At 43.4% G+C, this 17,584-nt stretch overlaps 1 protein-coding gene across 2 annotated transcripts in view; it reads right to left on the bottom strand.

The window, feature by feature from the left end:
• Positions 1-6,295: 6,295 nt before the first annotated feature.
• BMPR1B (bone morphogenetic protein receptor type 1B) overlaps positions 6,296-17,584 on the bottom strand; it is a 74,379-nt gene continuing 63,090 nt past the window's right edge. For both annotated transcript variants that reach the window (XM_085306666.1, XM_085306667.1), the window contains exons 7-11: positions 14,028-14,220; positions 13,094-13,391; positions 10,617-10,792; positions 9,183-9,313; positions 6,296-7,218 (exon numbers count right to left, since the gene is read on the bottom strand). In XM_085306666.1, the coding sequence (XP_085162792.1) occupies positions 7,093-7,218; positions 9,183-9,313; positions 10,617-10,792; positions 13,094-13,391; positions 14,028-14,220 (924 nt within the window). In that variant the 3' untranslated portion in view covers positions 6,296-7,092. The remainder of the gene's footprint in view (positions 7,219-9,182; positions 9,314-10,616; positions 10,793-13,093; positions 13,392-14,027; positions 14,221-17,584) is intronic.

Genomic DNA, 17,584 nt, shown 5'->3' with positions numbered 1-17,584 from the left:
AAAAAAAAAAAAAAAAAAAAAAAAAGCAATGATAATTCAGAGTTCCCACTAAGCTCTATCATCACTGAATGGATAGTTCACATTTTCTGTGATGCTGGTTAAATGTATTTAATAGTGGTTCAGTCTCCGGAACTGGTCACAAAGAAATTAATTGCTGCGTGCACTGCACGCTGGGCCCGATCTTCTCTCCAAGAGCATCCTGTAGTCATGGCATCGAGGTACCTTCTCGCCTGTCTTTTAAGAAGCAGGATGTTACATTTGCTAATGCATGGCCTCCAGGCAGAAGCTGGCTGGTCSCTGCCTCTCGCCAGCTGTGGGCTTGCAGCTGGGTGCGACAACGGCCTGTAGCTGAGCAAAGCTTGCGCTGCGGCAGGAGCTGCTCCCAGCTGGTGGCTGCTGCAGCTTGCCAGCAAATTTGGGAGCTCAAAAAGTGAGAATAAAAAGGAAAATCAGTCTGGAAAGTAAGCTAAATTAGAAAGAGTGGGAAGCAAAACACTCTTCTCCCATAGTTCTTGTAAATCACCTTGCAAAACCCCCCTCCCCAGCTGCGCATTAATAACCTACTTTTCTGATGTCGAGAATATTTAGAGCGAGGCTATGGCATTAYGTGGCATTACCATTTTGGCACATCTGTGGTTGACTTTTTTTTTTTCTTTTTTATTGCTAATACACGTTCTGTCTGTTAATACTGAAGAGTTGCAAACACGYGGCGGTCATACCCTGATGATACTTTTCTGAAGCATAGGAGGAGGCCCCACAACAGGGGAAACGTCCGCGGGCCCCGGGCTGAGACGGTTCATTGCGGCAGCGCTGCTGGGGGGGGGTCCTGGGAGATGTTCGCTGCGCCACTCGGACATGGAGAACTATTTTGTTTGGCTTTTGATTTYCCTATTGCTGTATCTTCTATGCAATTCCTTTTTCTAAAGACTTACCGCTACGGGAGAAGTGCTAGCCRTTGCATCGTTTGTATTGCTGTACGGTGGAGGTGTGGTTTACTAGTTCTGAGTGTGCCTCTTACCTCCCTCCCTTTTTCTCCGTCCCTCTGTTTGTAAATGCCTGCATTTATTCTGTCAGCCTGACATGTACAAAGTGTAAGAAAGAATTTTTAAACAGGTAATAAATTATATTTATAAGCAACTGGAAAGAAGGAAAAAAAAAAAAAAAAAAAAACCACCAGCGCTACCTTGTGTTCGGTTGTTTAGTTCCTGCAAGCTTGGAAGGAACGAGGAGCCTTTTATTTACTTTTGTAAAAATTTACATGCTCAAAAGAATCGTTTCTGCACATAAAACCTCGCGCAGGCTCGCGTGTCAGGTCCTGCTCAGGCATCCACGTGCCCACTCGCAGCAATGCGCGAGCAAGGTCGGCTCCGGGGTTTCCCAGCGGCGATGAGCGCAGTAGGACATGGGGCTTGGGGCGGGGGGACACTCCTCTCCCGGCCCTCGCCAGCTCCTGCGCCGAGAGCCCAGGAGCCCGCCAGCGCCGCCGAGCGATGCCCTCGCCGCCGGGCTCTCCCTGCCCCGCGGGGCAGGCAGGGCCGGCAAAGCAGCCACGCGGAGTGGAGCTGAGAGCCTGCTGCTAAGGGTATTGGCCCCCCGAAGGGGGCAGACCTTTAAAATCAGTCCCCTCTTCCTGCTTGGCTTAAGGCAGGCTCTTCCCAAGGTTTACCGGGTCTGYGTTTTGCTTTCCTCCCACTGCTATTCTGCACGTGAGCCAAAATGCCTGGCCAAGGGGGAAGGCYGCGTGGGCGACCGCTGCGGGGGTCCAGCACGGCCCCGAAAAGCGGGGCGAGGGCTCCTCCGCCAGAAGGAGCGCGCGGCCCCCGCGGCTCCTGCCGTTCCCCGCGGTACGCACGCAGCGAGTGACCGCGGGAGGCCGGGCAGCGCCGCGTGCCCGCTGCCAGCTCTTGCGGCTGCCAGGGCCGGTGGCCGCCAGGCCCTGCAGGCCAGTCAGCAACACTTGAGCGCTTGTGCTGGCCGGACCAAACAGATTCGTACCAGCGTCTCCGCAGTAAAAAGCAGTAACTGAGCCGCTTAAGCTCCTGCGCACGGGCCTCAGTATACAGAATTAACCAGGGACTGAGGACGAGGACTTGAATGACCCCCTGTGCCTCTCTGGCCAGGTCTGACAGAGGGCATCGAGCAGACGGACGCTGCCAGCCCGCTCGCTCGCAGCCTTGGCTGTAGGCGACCAGATCCGGGCCGCGTTTAGTGCCCACCTGGAAGTTACTTTCGTAACAAAAAGAGGCCGGTTCGATGAACCAAAGTTCTGGGCCGGAGGCAACTCGAAGAGCCCAGAAGGYCCTCCCTGTGGCTACACCTTCAGAGACCCGCTACTTGGGGCAGTCGGCGTCCAGGGGCAGCACTGGGCGCCGCTGGGGCATGCTGAGCACAAAGCGTGGCTCCAGCGGCGTTCTAGCTACAGGTTTGCTACAGCTGAAAACCACCAGGCCAGCGTGGAGGGAGAACTATTTTTAATTCCATTTTATCTTACCATTATCCTCTCTGGTATAGGAAGAGGTAGCTTGTATATAAAAGCTACTTAGGAAGAGGTTGCTTATATATAGAAGAGGACTTGGAGCTGCTACACGAAACGAGGCGCTATCTGAAGGGACACGAGGCCTAACAACAAAAAACTAAGGAAAAAAGAAAGGCTACGAGGAGCAGGCACGGAGAGCAGAGCAGTGGGAAACAGCCTGGCACCTGTAGGACGCAGTGGGCCGCGGCGGGCCGACCTGAGGCTGTAAGGGCAGGTCCCGTCCCACGCACCACCTAAGGAAGGTGGGCACMGCCAGCTGGGACCTTCTTCAGCACCCCAGCTACAGCCCGACCGGGTGACTTTGGAAAGGCTGCCTGAAAAYRACTGAAAGGCTCTGCTGCTGAGTACAGCAAGAAGCCATGGGGCAAAGGAACGCGTTCGCAGCGTGTTAGTCAACGGGCAAAACTCGGCCAGGCTGCTAGTTCCCTTTTTTTTTCGCTCAGGCATCRGGCTGGAAAAATCTAGGTTTTGTCTACCCACAGATTACCTTCTAGGCTTGTGCTATTAAAARCAAAAGTCATAATTTTTGAATATTTGGAGGAAAAAAGGAAGAGGAGCTTCACAAAAATATTATTCACATGCTACATTTCTACAGATTTACATAATCATCCACAAAATGCAAGTGACTGCTCTGTTAGTGATAATCTGTATTTTAATTACAATTTCTCTCTTCACTGAGTTGTGAAAGGGGTGATGCATTTTGTTTATGTCACTGGAAACATATGCAGCATCTTACAGTTTATGTATTTGCTCTAAGAGAAAAATCTTTAAAAAACATATATAAAAATGAGGCATGATCAAAATAATCTAATCAGTGAAAGGAATCCCAGAAGTAGTCTTTTTCAGACAYGTGATGAATAAATGAGAGTAAAAAGAAATCTCTTCCATGGGGAGATGGAAACAATTTTATTTGGGGAATGTTAAAACAACCATATACAATTTGAACAAATACAACGTAACAGTTGGTTCCCCGTTTTTTTTTTTTTTTTTTTCTAATTACAGTATTTACAGGTTTCATAAGGCACTGGTTCTCAAAAAAGAACACAAATTAGTTTCCTAGTGTTTACATTGTCAACCTTTTCTTTTAAAGAAATAGTTTTGTTTGTGCTAGAGATGGGATAGCAATTGCTAGACGGCATCTGTCTTCCTTTTTTGTTTTTTTTTTTTAGTTCTTCTTCCAATCTATCGCAGCTATRCCAATAAGCCATTAAGTTAAACTTCCTTCAGTGTTTTTACATTTGCAAACTGTATTTCAAAACCTGCTGGCACCGAAGCCACGAGGACCTTAGCCCTGACATCCAAGTCCTAACCAACTGGCACTGTGAAATTACTAAAGMCTGGAAGTGACATTAAAAGGCCATACTGCTGGCAAAATAAAAAATACAAAATGCAATAACCTGAATTCACTGTACATGTTGGAACCGTTATAATTATTACATTGTGAGTGCTGCATAAAGTTGACTATTCATCTGGTAGCTCAGCTGTCACAGTGCTGGAGCAAACGTCTTGCGAGCTCAACGTAGGCCATTCCTCTGGCCTGARGAACAGCCCGTTAACAGCATCATTGATTACAGTACGTGTGAGATTTGAGGGCTAAATCTGGCCCTTTTAGGCTTGGGAGAAAATGGACAGAAATTAGTTACATAACTGCAGACCCCTTCTTTTCTTGGGTGTGTGTCTCCTCATATACATATTTATTTTCCTACAGAGCACTGTTGCAGTGATTTGTCATTTATGCATTTTCATAAATAAATATTACGTTTTATTTAGTGCTTTATCATCCATAATAGTTTACTCTTAATCCACATACTGGAGTGATTCCAGACTCCCAACTGACTCTCTCTATATATTCTTTTATATATATATACACATATATATATAAAAAACACATAAAACTTAAACATTTAACATACACACATAACATGACCTATCGACCRATATCTTAGACCCCTTCCTTTTGGAGCGAAAAAGCCGGGCTGGCTCAGAAAGCCTGCAAGCAGCCGGTGAGCCGGGAGCACGGACCYGGGCTCGCCGTCGTCACCGCGGCGCGGCTCTGCCCGTGCGAGGGCARGGGCAGGGGGATTTCACGCGGCTGCTTCGGTGAGCCGGGGCGGAGGACTGGACCTGGCCGTCTTCCCACCTGAGTCATCGGAGCGAGCTCCCAAGTCATCCCACAAGGCAGAACGTACCGGGGCACAAGGGCTGAATGTCCCTGCAGGAGCTGCCACCTCCACCGAAGCCCGTGGGTGACCACACRCTCCCCGTCACGCTGCCCTCACGCCTCTTCAGCATCCTTGGCATTTCCCACCCCTGCTCGGTGGCGAGCCACCCTCGGGGGATGACTTAGAGTAGAAAGCTCTCGAATCAATTCACTACGACAAAAAGACACAGTTTGAAGAGAGGCTGCGCTGTTCGCCTCACTTTGGGCCAGAAATTTTCAAGTAAAGGCACCTAAAACGTGGACCAAATTCTGCTCTCGCGTATGCAAGCAGGCTGCGTAGTACAGCCAATGGCAATCAGCAATTTCYCTCTGGGGCCAGAATTTCGTGTACTATCCATTTGCAGAGATTTTCTTTTTGTGTTGTTTAGCGTTCTTGGGGTACCGGCAGGGGAAACTGCAAAAAAGCACCCAYTAATGAAAGCCCGCTGATTAAACTTTCGGACACCTATAATCATGCAGGTCCTGCTGGTTTGCTTGAACCTTGCACATTTTTCTCTTTTAGCTCGGAAGCATAAAACRATAATTTTTCAAACTGGAAATACCTTCAGGGAGCTCTGAAGCTGAACTCCAATTATATTTACCTAGCTACCACAAATAAATCAATTTTGTCCAAAAAGGGGGAAAGAAGCATTACAAAAATGCTGAGGATAAACCCAGCATGTCAGTTATCTCAATTCTTAAAGCAGCATTTGCAACAACTTATTTCAAAATTAAACTGAACACCAKCTAGAGAAATAGGCCATAGGCAGGCAGAAAACTAAAATGAAATAAAGGCAAAACAGTAACTCTCATGCAGCTCAGCTTCGATAATCTGATGAAGAGCAGAGCCTTTTCCGAAACAAACGCTTTGGATGGAGTATTTCGCCTTCCTATTACCTCTCATTTCCCCTTCCCTAGTTTTACCATTGCAGCGCCTGCTGTATCCCGGCGGGAAGACTGCAGGAGGCTGGTAAATCCGTCCCGCACTGCTGTGCTCCTCTACGGCCCCTCTCTGGGGCCGCGAGCCCCTCTCCGCAGCCTGGCGGCAGGACYTGTCCCGGCACAACAGCTCCCAGGCCACCCAAAATAATAAGGTGGCCAAAGTCCAAGCCAGGATTTTAGTCTGTGGTGCCCCAAAGCATGTGTTTATTTCAGTATCCCAAAATTTCGTTTTTCTTTCACATGAAAAAGGCAACGTGGATTTTTTTTCCAAACTCTTGATGTACACAAGTATCTCGCTTCCACACRAATGAAAGAACAAGTTAATAATTCTGCCTCACAACAAACTTTCTCTTCCCCAGCAGTTGTGTATGTAGGTCAGGGCAGTTTCATCTACCAGCGGTTTCTCTCATTAACAAAAGGCTGGTAAGAAGATCCAAACAGGTACTTCAGGRAACTTGCGCCTCTCATTTCCACTCATAAGCAGTATATTTTATTTTGCAGTGGGGAGAAAAGAACTGAGAAAAGGGGCACTTGTTTATTATCCCAGCATCACATCCCTGAGACTTCCTAACAGAACTGGAAACATGAAGGGCTGTGGGTTAAAAAAAAAGAAAGAAAAAAAAAAAAAAAGTAAAGAAAAGGCAAGTTGCCCAGAACGATATTCGCTCTCTGGCTTCTGATTATCTTAAATGAAGTATGAGCTCCCCCGTGACAGGCCACCTGCAGGGACTCAGCAACCCGCGGCTCTAATAGCAACAACTTTAATTGGGCTCTGGCTATATTGTGAAAACCACTCACATCCACAGCGCTATGGAAAGTGGGCTCCGTAGGTAGATGGCTTTTAAGACGGTTTCTATTACAGCTTCTCCGAGCTTCACAGATTCCCTCTCTCTCTTCTTCATTTTTTTTAATGCTGGAGTGCAATAGTCTCTCTGTAAATGAGAAAGTCACTTTTCTTTCATTTTTTCAGCACAGTTTCTTCCAATTTTTTAATGTAACAATATACATCTTTTTTACTTCTAACCAAAAGTTTTATTTTCATAAAATTTAAAGCAGTATCTTTTTAAACAATCAAAATAATAATAATAACAATAATAATAATAAAATAATAAGCGGCTTTCATAGAAAGCAACGCGCATAACCTCAAACCAGTTACACGCACAACCTTAAACCAGTTACTAAAACTGCATTTCCCCATGTAAACAAGGGCAGAGGAGCCTCTTCCAAACGTGGATGTCGAAATTCGGCTGACTTTGCAAAGGATACTCTCCTCAAAAGCGCTCAGACAGTTGCTGTTAGGCACGAGGGCACTGGCGGTGCTTCGTACGAAGGCTTTCGATGCCTCTCCGTGGCTTCCCGACGGCGAGAGGAAGTCCGCTTCGGTGGGCTTCCGCAAGAGCTGCCTTCTGCCGGATCAGAGCTTAATGTCCTGCGACTCTGACATTTTGGCGAGCGTCTTCTTGACGCGCAGGGCCGTGAGGCGGGACGCGGGGTTGTGAGCCCAGCACTCCATCATCAGCTTCCCCATCTGGCGCAGGCACTGCGGGGGCAAAGGCAAGAGCACGTTGCGCCCGGCCACTGGGAGACCAGGCTGCCGCTGGTGGCACGACCGAGGAACCGGAGGAAGAAGGTCTTGTCTAACAGCAGCCAGAAGAGACGCACATGCTGCCTTCTGCTGCTTTTCAAGAGCGTTTTTTCCCCGCAAATGAAATAGAGCTCTCAAAACATGGCAATCACTCTGAAGTTCACGACAACTTCTAGTCTATATTTGGCTGTAAACTCAACGAAAGCWCTTTTCTTATCCCAAACCCTTGCAGAAAACTTCACCTAGCATGACCACTGTAAACATGGCTTTGTACAGAGAATGCCGTGCTGGAAATTCAGTGGAATTAGCCTTCCGCTGGCAGCACCCTGGCGCCTGAGAAATGGCACAACAGGAACACATAGCTTTTCCAGCCTTGGGAAGGCAGCWGCGGCATGCTGTACTCCTGCTCTGTGTCTACGGCTGCCATCCAAACAAAARAATGTCACGAAAACCACCGTGCCTGGGTGCATGTTGTCTTGCTAGTCTAGAGTTGCTTGTTTCAACAGGAAAAAAAAACCCAAAATTTTGAAATAATTTGCCAGTACCCGTGAAGCTACAAGGGCTTCTCAAAGCCAGGCTTCAAGAGTTTCAGCTGAGAAGTCCCAGCCAGTGTTATCAATCCTGCCCACACTGTCCACCACTTCTTCACGAGGCCCAGAAAGCCCTTAAGCATAACACCCACCAACAATGCTCACATCAGCCTAACACATTCCAGATGAATATGGATTTTTATAAACATGTTTTGGTGATACATAAGGTGTTATGCACTAGTAAGTTTGTCTCTCACTGCTGTAAGCCCTGGAATAGGGTTGCTGACTGGGCTAATCAATTTATCAAGAGCAGTTATTTCAACAAGCCTCCTCAGTCCTCAGGACGGCTGCTGCCACTGCACAAAAGCCTTTCCAAGCATCTACATGAACAGCACTTTCTCCAGTGTGTTCCCATCGCCCCGAAGGCTCAGCAGGTTTTGATTAGTGGCAGGATGAGGTGGGCGATACCTGGTTAAATCCTTCCCAAACTGGCTGTTAATACAAGTCCTTGAGTCTCCCRGGGAGGTTGTTTTATTTTTCCCTCGCGTTCTCAATTTGCCTACAACTCATGTAATCTAAATCTTTTATCTAACTGCAGAATATTCATCTAAACACTGCTATTCCCAAATGACAGCTGTCTTCTGCTACTGCAAAAGACATTATAGCATTATACTGTACCAATTAACATGATTAATGACTTCTCCAAAGCACCACTATAAAAGTCGGCAAGTTTGCTCGTTATGCATCCACTATTCATCTCCGATTCCAAAAGCGCCACTTTGCTTCATTATAAATTCTCARTGGAAAGAGTTCAGATTCTCCCCAACCCCCAATCACCCAAATTTTACTTCGGAAAGCATTTTCTTGTATCTGAAAGGCCACATCTGCAGGCCTTATTGTTAAAATGCAGATGCACATGAGTACTGCTTTCTAAAAGATGGAAAGGGGCCAACATTAAGTGCTTTACTGTGCAGCCTGGGTACTGTGGTCAGTATTAATCTATGCCCATAATACTGTAACAGTGAAACTTAATATCATGTGCTTATGTTTATGTATTATCATGGTAAAATCACATTGCCAAGTCTGATCACAGAAAAATGAATCACTTACTTGATTTCACAGAGGCAGAAAAAATTTGCTTATTTTTTTAAAAAAAGGCTGAGAATTATGGCCAATATACATCAGTAGACACTGACATTACTGCTGTGCACTAAAATTTCTCTTCCAAAAGGTGATAATGGTGTTGGCTAGCYACTCACTCCTCCTGACTCAAAATGATACAGAATTAGGTCAATCTCACTCACTCGTTCTGATTTAAAAGTATCGCAAATTTGGGCCCAAGCCATTTTAAGGAGTGAAGCACAGGCTTCGTTTGGAAAGGCACAATACCTCATCGCTGCTCCATCTGTTGGGAAATGACGGGCGAAGCCTCTTGATGCACACGATCTCCCGCATGTCCTCATACGAGGGGTCGCTGGGCACAAGGTCGTGGTAGGGGAGCTGGTATTCCTCAACTATTCCTAAAAAAAAAAAAAAAAAAAAAAAAAAAACACAGCAAGCTGTTTCTTTTTTTTTTTTAACCGTTGACCGCAAAACATTTGACCTAGGCCTCATTCTCACTTAATCAGGGCCTTTACTGTGCGAGTGTCATGCACACGCTGCAGCGGAAGAAAACCTGGCTTTCCGCTTCGCTGCAGAGCGAGCGCCCGCTCTGCTCACTCGCCACTCCTGCTTTCCGCCCTCGCCCTTCCTGCACAAGCAACGGGCATGATGATGATGACAGAGATTTTACAGAGAATGATTGCAATAYGCTAYRTAAAAATACTATACTGTAATAATAYTATAATATATATAATATGAATAATATATATAAAATGCGTAATGTAATGTAATAGAACATATAAATGTAACATTAACATTTGTAAACATAGGGCTCACATTGCTCAACAATGAAATTCAGCTCTTTCAGAGCACAGCAGTGCAGTTTTAAAAAAAATCTCTTCTGGTGAACACAGCACAGGCCCAAGAGACATATTCTGCTCCTCCTCACTACCAACGTGCTATGCAACCACTGCCAAACCATTTCTCTGCCTCTAAGTTTCCTCTGTGGCAAAACAGAGGTAATAACGGCCATCATTTTTGTACTGCACTGAGCTCTATGTGCGGAGTACGGAGAGCCTATCCATACAGGAATAGGTCTAGATCCCAACCCTGCAGCTGGCTGGAGTTCTCCATCACTGCAGTTTTCACTACTTGGATGCCTGATGCCAGAAAGAAATGAGACACGTTACTAGTATGAGAGTGATGTAACAAGTGCTTTTTTTAAAAAAATTTGTTAGTAAATTATTTAAATAATTTTTTAAAAATTTTGTATTATTTAACTAAATTATTTATTTAAAGCAGTAGCATAGAATACCCTCAAACTGTTTGTCTTACATTTAACTCTAGCAACAAGAAAAAAAACACTATTTTCTTTCTGTTTAAATAGCAGAATCTCCCCAGTCCAGCCAAAATGTGTAGCCTCCTGAAAAAGTCCCCAGCTGAGCCCCATACTCCCCTTTCAACGTAGACATTCACTGCCTCCAAACAGGCCGTTAAAATATAGTATAATCTCTGCTATTAACTGAGCACTAACTGATGCTTTGAAATCCAGTAGAAAACAGTAGGAGCATTACCTGCATGGTTTATCCACATGCGTTTATTGCAGTAAAAAACGCTTACCCAGAGCAAAGGATGGAACGGAAGATTTGGGTTATAAACTGGGTTTGCTGAAACAATTAAAAGCCATGTCACCGCTATCAAAAATATATGTTTGCCATTTACCTCCTGACACACATCTCCTYGCTATCTCCCAAAGGATGAGCCCAAAACTGTACATATCAGCCATGATGTACGACTGAAAGTGATTTCTGTTCAAGCTTTCATCCAGCACCTCAGGAGGCATATAGCGCTTCGTTCCTACACGCGTATTTGGAGGAATGTCTACCTCGTTTGTATCACTGGAAGACAAAAAAAAAAAGGGGGGGGGCATCAAGCATGCAATAAAGTAGCTTGAAAAGAAAGCAATTTAGATGGGGGCAGCAGTAAATTCAAGCCACAACCCGGCTGGAACAAGGTCAGAAGTAATGCATGATCTTAATGGAAGGGTTCTTACAGGGAAAGCCTCTCAGTGTGAACGCGACCCTTCCTAAAAGGCTTACCCCCCTCCGGCGATACTGAGCGTTCAGGAGCACAAACCCAGCGGAGATAAGACTCAACAGGGATGCTGTAACATTTGGGAGATTTCATTACCATTGAAGGAAACTCTAATGCTGGTGATAACAATCAAGCCTTCATTAAATGTTGTTTTCTTAACACGCTCTGCCACCTAATGCTTTAGTTTTAACAATTAATGCAGGAAGCTAAATAGCTGGGGACCACCACGCAGCGCGACCAAGTCAGACCTGCAAGGATAAACAGTCTGGCTACTTTCGGAGCTTTTTTCCTAGCTACCAGGAAACACATTCCCRTTAAACACATAACCGGCTTTTTATTTCTTATTGACTGCGATTCCACTGTATCAGTTCTGCAGCTTTCAGAACTTTAAGGCATAAATTGCAGTTTGCTTAAAAAGGACTGTTTCCTTTTCCCCCACCTTCCAAATTAAATATTTTAAATGTGACAGAATAATTACATAACTTCTTATAAAGTTTTGTTCATCCATCATTACGAAATAACCAAAAAGCAGAGGTAAAAATTTGTCACATTCCCAATCATCAATATAGATATGCTGGTGCATTTGTGCATATCCTTAAAGACATGAGCCCAGCGCCCTGCACTGACTTGCAGTATTTCTAATAAAGTAAAAATGCAGAGAACTTTACTAAACTCATTACTTTTTCAGCAGATAGATTGCATCTTTACCACCTACTGTTTTCTGTCCCTGATTATTGTGTGAGAGACACTGTCTAAGGAAGGCTTCTGTCTGGGAAAAGTGAGTTCCAATTGGATTCTGACAAATATACATAAACACACACACAAATATGCATGTGAATTACATAGATAGAAATAAATATGTATTTATATAAAATATTAYATATATTTAGATATGTATAAATATATATTTKATATTTGTAATTAAAATATTTCTATATTTGTGTGTATTTATATTGTTATACACACATACACACAYACTATATTGACCTTCCCCAAGAGGAACACTTGGTAGTTTCTTGTTCTCAGTTCATACCTAAAAGAAGTGCATTACTGTATATTTGTCAGGCARAGTACACCTGGAAAGGGTAAACTGCCTTCTCTGAAATTTTTACAGTGAATGGCATATTTCCAAGTTGTTGTTTTTCTTCCCCAATGTAAAATTATTTCTTCCTCATCTCCCAGAGGAAGGTACATTCATGAAGGAAAAGCCTCACCAAGAAACCTGATAGAGGAATCAACAGTGAGAAGAGCATATAAAACTGTCTTTACCTACACTCCCTGAATCATTTCAGTTCAAGATCTTGTACAGAATATTTTTTTGCTATACTTAAGGGAACCCACATTTTCAAAGCTGACCTCTGAGACCGAAACCTTCACTCTGTGGCCACGTTTCTGAGCTCAGGAATATCACAGGACTATTAACATACATCCCCAGCAGGAAAAGGCCTGAGAACTCAAACTACCTTCAAACAGAGAGAACGGCTGTCAGATAGCAATGACTTCTTTATGAATCCCAGGAGTGAGCAAGTCCTACTTGTCTGCTCCTTCTAAGTTGTTTAAACATATAACCATTTTTTTAAAATCAAATTTAAAAGCCATTTCAAAAATCAAATCTGTACCTCAGCAATTTGATTTGTAGGAAATGAAACAAAACACAAGTGGGGTGCTTTTCAATAAATCCCAATTTGCAGCATGTGCAAAAGATTGATATTATTCTGTATAAATTGTGAGTGTATTAGTTAGAGATTAGACAAGCTGAAAGCTTCATGGACAACTTTACTGACATGATTTCACCTGTCAGTGCTACGTCCTTTTGACATGCGGTAACACTACTCAGGCTGACACTGAGCAGAAGCGATGAAAATAGAAATGTTTTTGCAAATGCAACTGATGCTGTCAACTATTACAGAGCAACCATTTACACACCTGCACAACGYGTTTACGTGCCATGCTCATCCACACAGGTAGCCCCATCTCAAACACACATGAACACAGCGTGCAAGACATGTACGTGTATTGTACGTGCTTACCCACACGTGCACAGGCACTCAATAAGCAACAAAACCAACCTGCCTCGTTTATCAACTTCCGTTTGGTATACTCACCTAATAAATTTAACAGCCAAGCCCAAATCTGCTATACAGCAGGTTCCGTTCTTTTTCACCAGGATATTCTTACTTTTTAGGTCACGGTGGGCAATAGCCGGTTTGCCTTGAGTACTGAAGATCTCCGTGTGCAGGTGGCACAAGCCGCTCACCGAGGAGTAGGCCAGTTTYAGCATGGCTTTTGTGTCCAAGGTAGTAGATTTCAGATAATCATAGAGTGAGCCATTCTCATGATAGTCGGTGATGAGATAGAGCTGGGTCCAAGACCCTGTACCCTTAATGTCTGCAGCAATGAATCCTGCCCAAAAGAAAAGATTTTCACACTAACACTTCTCACTGGACGCTACAACTGCTCAGCACACTGACCTGTCAGCCAYGGTCAGTGGTTTTATTTTAACACTGTCTTCAATTGCTTTTATCTGCACTCCATTTATCTACGCTCATGTCACTATATCATGAAATAAGGACTTCTGCTGCATGAGGGAGAAGGTCTATTTTCAGGACAGCCCATGCCGAAGTTTGCCAGGGCTTTCCTTCCTTCCCTGGCCCTTGAGGAAGCTCGGCCGCATCAGAAGATCCTCCCTCCCTGTGCTGGCYGAGGCCTAAGCAAGCAAACGGGTTAAAAAGATAGTTTGGAAAGCTCTTTGAAAGCTGTACATTAACTTACCAGCCTCAACTTCAGTATCTGGGGTATTTTTGACAGCCCAGATWCTCAAATGCAAGGGGCAGAATCAGAAGCGTGCTAGTTGGAATAGTAGCCTCCAAAGCCAATTATTTTTTAACTGCACAAGAAAACACCTTTCTTTTGAAAGGTGCTGCATGGCTAATTTGGGTAACAGATCACATAAGAGAGGACATCAGAGAACAACAAATACCAAACTAAATTTAAGAAACCTGTACCTATCAAATAATTATCTTCTTTAATTTCACTCACCAAGAATATTTTCATGCCTCATCAGGACAGTCTGGTAGATTTCTGTTTCTCTGAACCAGCTGGCCTCCTCTGTGGTAAAAAACACTTTTACAGCTACTTTTTCTCCACGCCACTTTCCCATCCAAACTTCTCCATAGCGACCTTTTCCAATCTGCTTTACCATCTGAATCTGTTTTGCTATGGTCCTTTGAACCTGCAAAATCCCAGGACATGCACTTAGAATTTGCTCAGCAGAAATTTTCTTCATTTGCTTCGGTCCTTCTTCCTCTCCTTTCTGCACCAGAATCCTGGTGAAAACAGGAATGTGCAGACTTTGCAAAATGGATTTCTGCAAAATTTCACAATACAGCAGCTCCCCACTTCCCACAGCAGACAGAGCTAGTGAGGTCATTCACGTCAATGCAAAGATGCCTTGCTAGGCATTTCCAAAATGCACCATGGCAACTCAAGAGAGTAATTTAGTCAGTGTGAATAAAACTTTTGACTATTAATCTTAAAATATTTATTTTCCTGAGAAAAATCTTCGCTTTGTGGAAATTCTTTGTTTTTGCTGGAAAAGCTTTGATAGAAAACATTCCTGGCCACCTCAACCCCACCCAGCTTCTAAAGGGCTAGGTAACACTTTTTAATTAAAACAGGAATGTTGTTAAATACTYAACACCTTTGATCTAGAGGCTGGGATTCAGAACCACACAAAACTGTTCAGTGCTCCAAAACTACCAAAGCTATTGAAAGAGGCTTCCTATTTCTTTTGGGCTCTTTGAAAATCCTGTCTRATAATTTCAGTATAAAAAAATGGCTTTAGGAACCACAGCCATAGAGTCAGAAAGGCTTTAGGACCTATATGCCTACACCAATTACAAGCATCATCATTATTTAGTAACGACAATAAGAAATGATATTTTTCCCAAAGATATGGAAGAGCAGCTTCAAATCAGTGTTTTTTTTAGTGACCTTATCAAAGCATTTGGGCAGCTGTATCAGAAGATCAATGCAGTCAGCAGCATTGTGGCGATACCCACCCTTGATAAGGGTGGTGGGCTACAGGGGACGGAACAAGGCCACGCTTAATAAACTCTTGTGACCACAGAAAATCTTGGGCAAGTGCAGACTAATACGGTCTCAGAGGACTGGGGTACACTGGTGGATGACAGACTTCTAGAAATTCACAGAAGAAAAAATCAAAGCAGAAGCTGCAACACAACCCAATAGTGTTCACAGCTGACTCAACCTCACCCTAGTAAAAGAACACGTTAAAATGTCACCTTCTACCACTTCAGTCTTGCCAGTTCAATTCATACCTAACGAGTTTTGTTTTTGTAGGATTTTACAAGATTTTTTAAGAAAATAACTTTATAGACTCTAATACAATTTCACCTTTTTCTAAGACTTTTTAATCTGGCCCAGGATATTGGTAAAAKCTAGGCTAATGTAAATTTAAGGTCTCTAGGTTTTGCCACCATGCATGCACAGCTCTCAAGGAGCTTTTGCAGCAAGTTTGCACTGAGTCGCTATGAAACCATATTTGTTTCATATAATCACAAATATTTTTGCAACTGCGGCTGGTGAAAATAGGTAATCAAAACAGAATTTTAAAAGCATTTGCTTCYCTCATTGGATCTTGAAGGTCCAGTAAAAACTACCAATTTTACTTATAACCCCTAGTAGTGGAAAGTACAGGCCAGTAACGCAGAGCAGGACTGCCACAACCCCGCTGAAGTATGAAGGCATGTTCACGTAAGATCCATTATCATTTATTTTGTAAATAAATTACTGGTTTTCATATTAGCCATTTAAAGAAGGATAACAGACAATGGCATTTATGTAAAAGTATTTCCAAAGTTCCAGCTTTTTTGCTGTTGTTGTTTTCATTTAAACGGGATCCCATTTTTTCAGCCTTGTAATGCATTATGAGACTTCCAAGATGGTGGCTTCAGTGCTATTATTTTTGATTAACATCAGTGAAAGCCAAGAGTAGAGATTAGCCTTAATTTTTAAAACTGATTTATTCTCCTTTATACTCTCATATAGTGATTGAACAATTGTTATATTACATTGGAATTTTGCTTTAACATTTGGTAATGTAATTTTAGCATTGTTGCTTTCTATTTTGCCCATTTTAAAAATGCATCCTGAACAATAATGCAGTTATATCAAATAACTTAATTTGTGTAAATATATGTAATGGCATCATAAAGAACATGAAATTACAATACTTAATGATGAAAAGTTCCTTGTTAAATTACATTAAGAAAATGAAAAACACATTTCTGTTATAGGTTTTCAGGCGGCAGAATACTATGTGAAGGGCCTTAACCTGGTTTCCTCTTGCTAGAACTGGTCAAACAATTTACTATGAATGTTTTTTTTTTTAAGGAATTTACCCATTTTGGGGGGCTGATAAACTAATTACATTTTTAAAAACATATTCATTCATCAAAGTTGTGGGATGAACTGATTTCACAAGCGTGCTGAACGACGAGTCTGTGCGGATTCTTCACAGGGAGTGCTTTTTTGCTTTCTTGCCAAACGTGCCGTTTGCTGCTTGAGCTCTGCGACCAGCCAGGCGACGTTACGCGGCCCTTGCTTTCCCCTCGCTGCCTGGAATCTGCCCACCAAACAACTGTTCCTACTTCTGCCAAAGTTTGTCTGCATTCTCTTTTCCAGCCACACACACACCTGCCCAACGCAGAGAAAATTCAAAAAAAGACCCTTTTTTCACTACAGCGTTTTTTAACGGAGAATTTGGTGGCTATCGCTGGGAGGCAATCCACTGAAAAGCAAAATTCATTGGAAGAGGAATGAGAAAAACCCCGTGAAAAGGTGAAGGACTGCACGCTGTAACTGAGCAAACTTCCTACGCGCCACTGAAACCCTCCTCTCCTTCTTGCCCCCAACATGTAACCTCCTCCCCTGAGTCTGCRTGTGGAGTCGCTGGAGCATAAGCCCTGCACATACTTCTTGCTCTGTCAAGGCCAGTGGGGTTCTGCTTGCCTGCACAGATTGGACTGTGCACCCCAGCTTGTTGGCTCAGAGCCTGTATTTGTGACCTACTGTATTTTTTCTTGGTTTCAAATTTGATTGGCAGCATTTAACCTGCAGCAAACTTTTCTGTCAGGGGTACAAACAGTTYGAGGAAAAAAACTGCTTGTTGAATGTCAAGATATTGATAATATCATGGTTAATGTTTGTTTTTTGGTGTAATATCTCCCCATTAGAATAACTGTTCTGCACAAAAGAAAGACATTACTGTATATCATAAACTGACATTTTGTAATAAATTTGTGGCTTGCTTTCCTGAAATAAYAACTCTGAGTGTTTTATTCTTTGAATAAGAAATAATGATGCTCAAAACTCTTCCACAAAAAAGGCTAGAGCATTTTTTCTGGGCACTTTGTTAGACACTAGTTTCAGGCATGGGCCCACAGGTACCAAACTACTCATTTCTTGCAGGCCTATAGTTGTTGTAGCTGTCTGGGAAATGCAGCAAACATTTATTTCCAYGTGCAAGATTCATTGTAGCTCTCATTTTTTCCTGTCTTCCAGAGCAAATGACT

Source organism: Rhea americana, unplaced genomic scaffold, assembly GCF_003343005.1.
Source record: "Rhea americana isolate MKP2758 unplaced genomic scaffold, rheAme1 scaffold_244, whole genome shotgun sequence".
NCBI classification, from domain to species: Eukaryota; Metazoa; Chordata; class Aves; order Rheiformes; family Rheidae; genus Rhea; species Rhea americana.
This window is presented reverse-complemented; position numbering and strand designations above follow the sequence as displayed.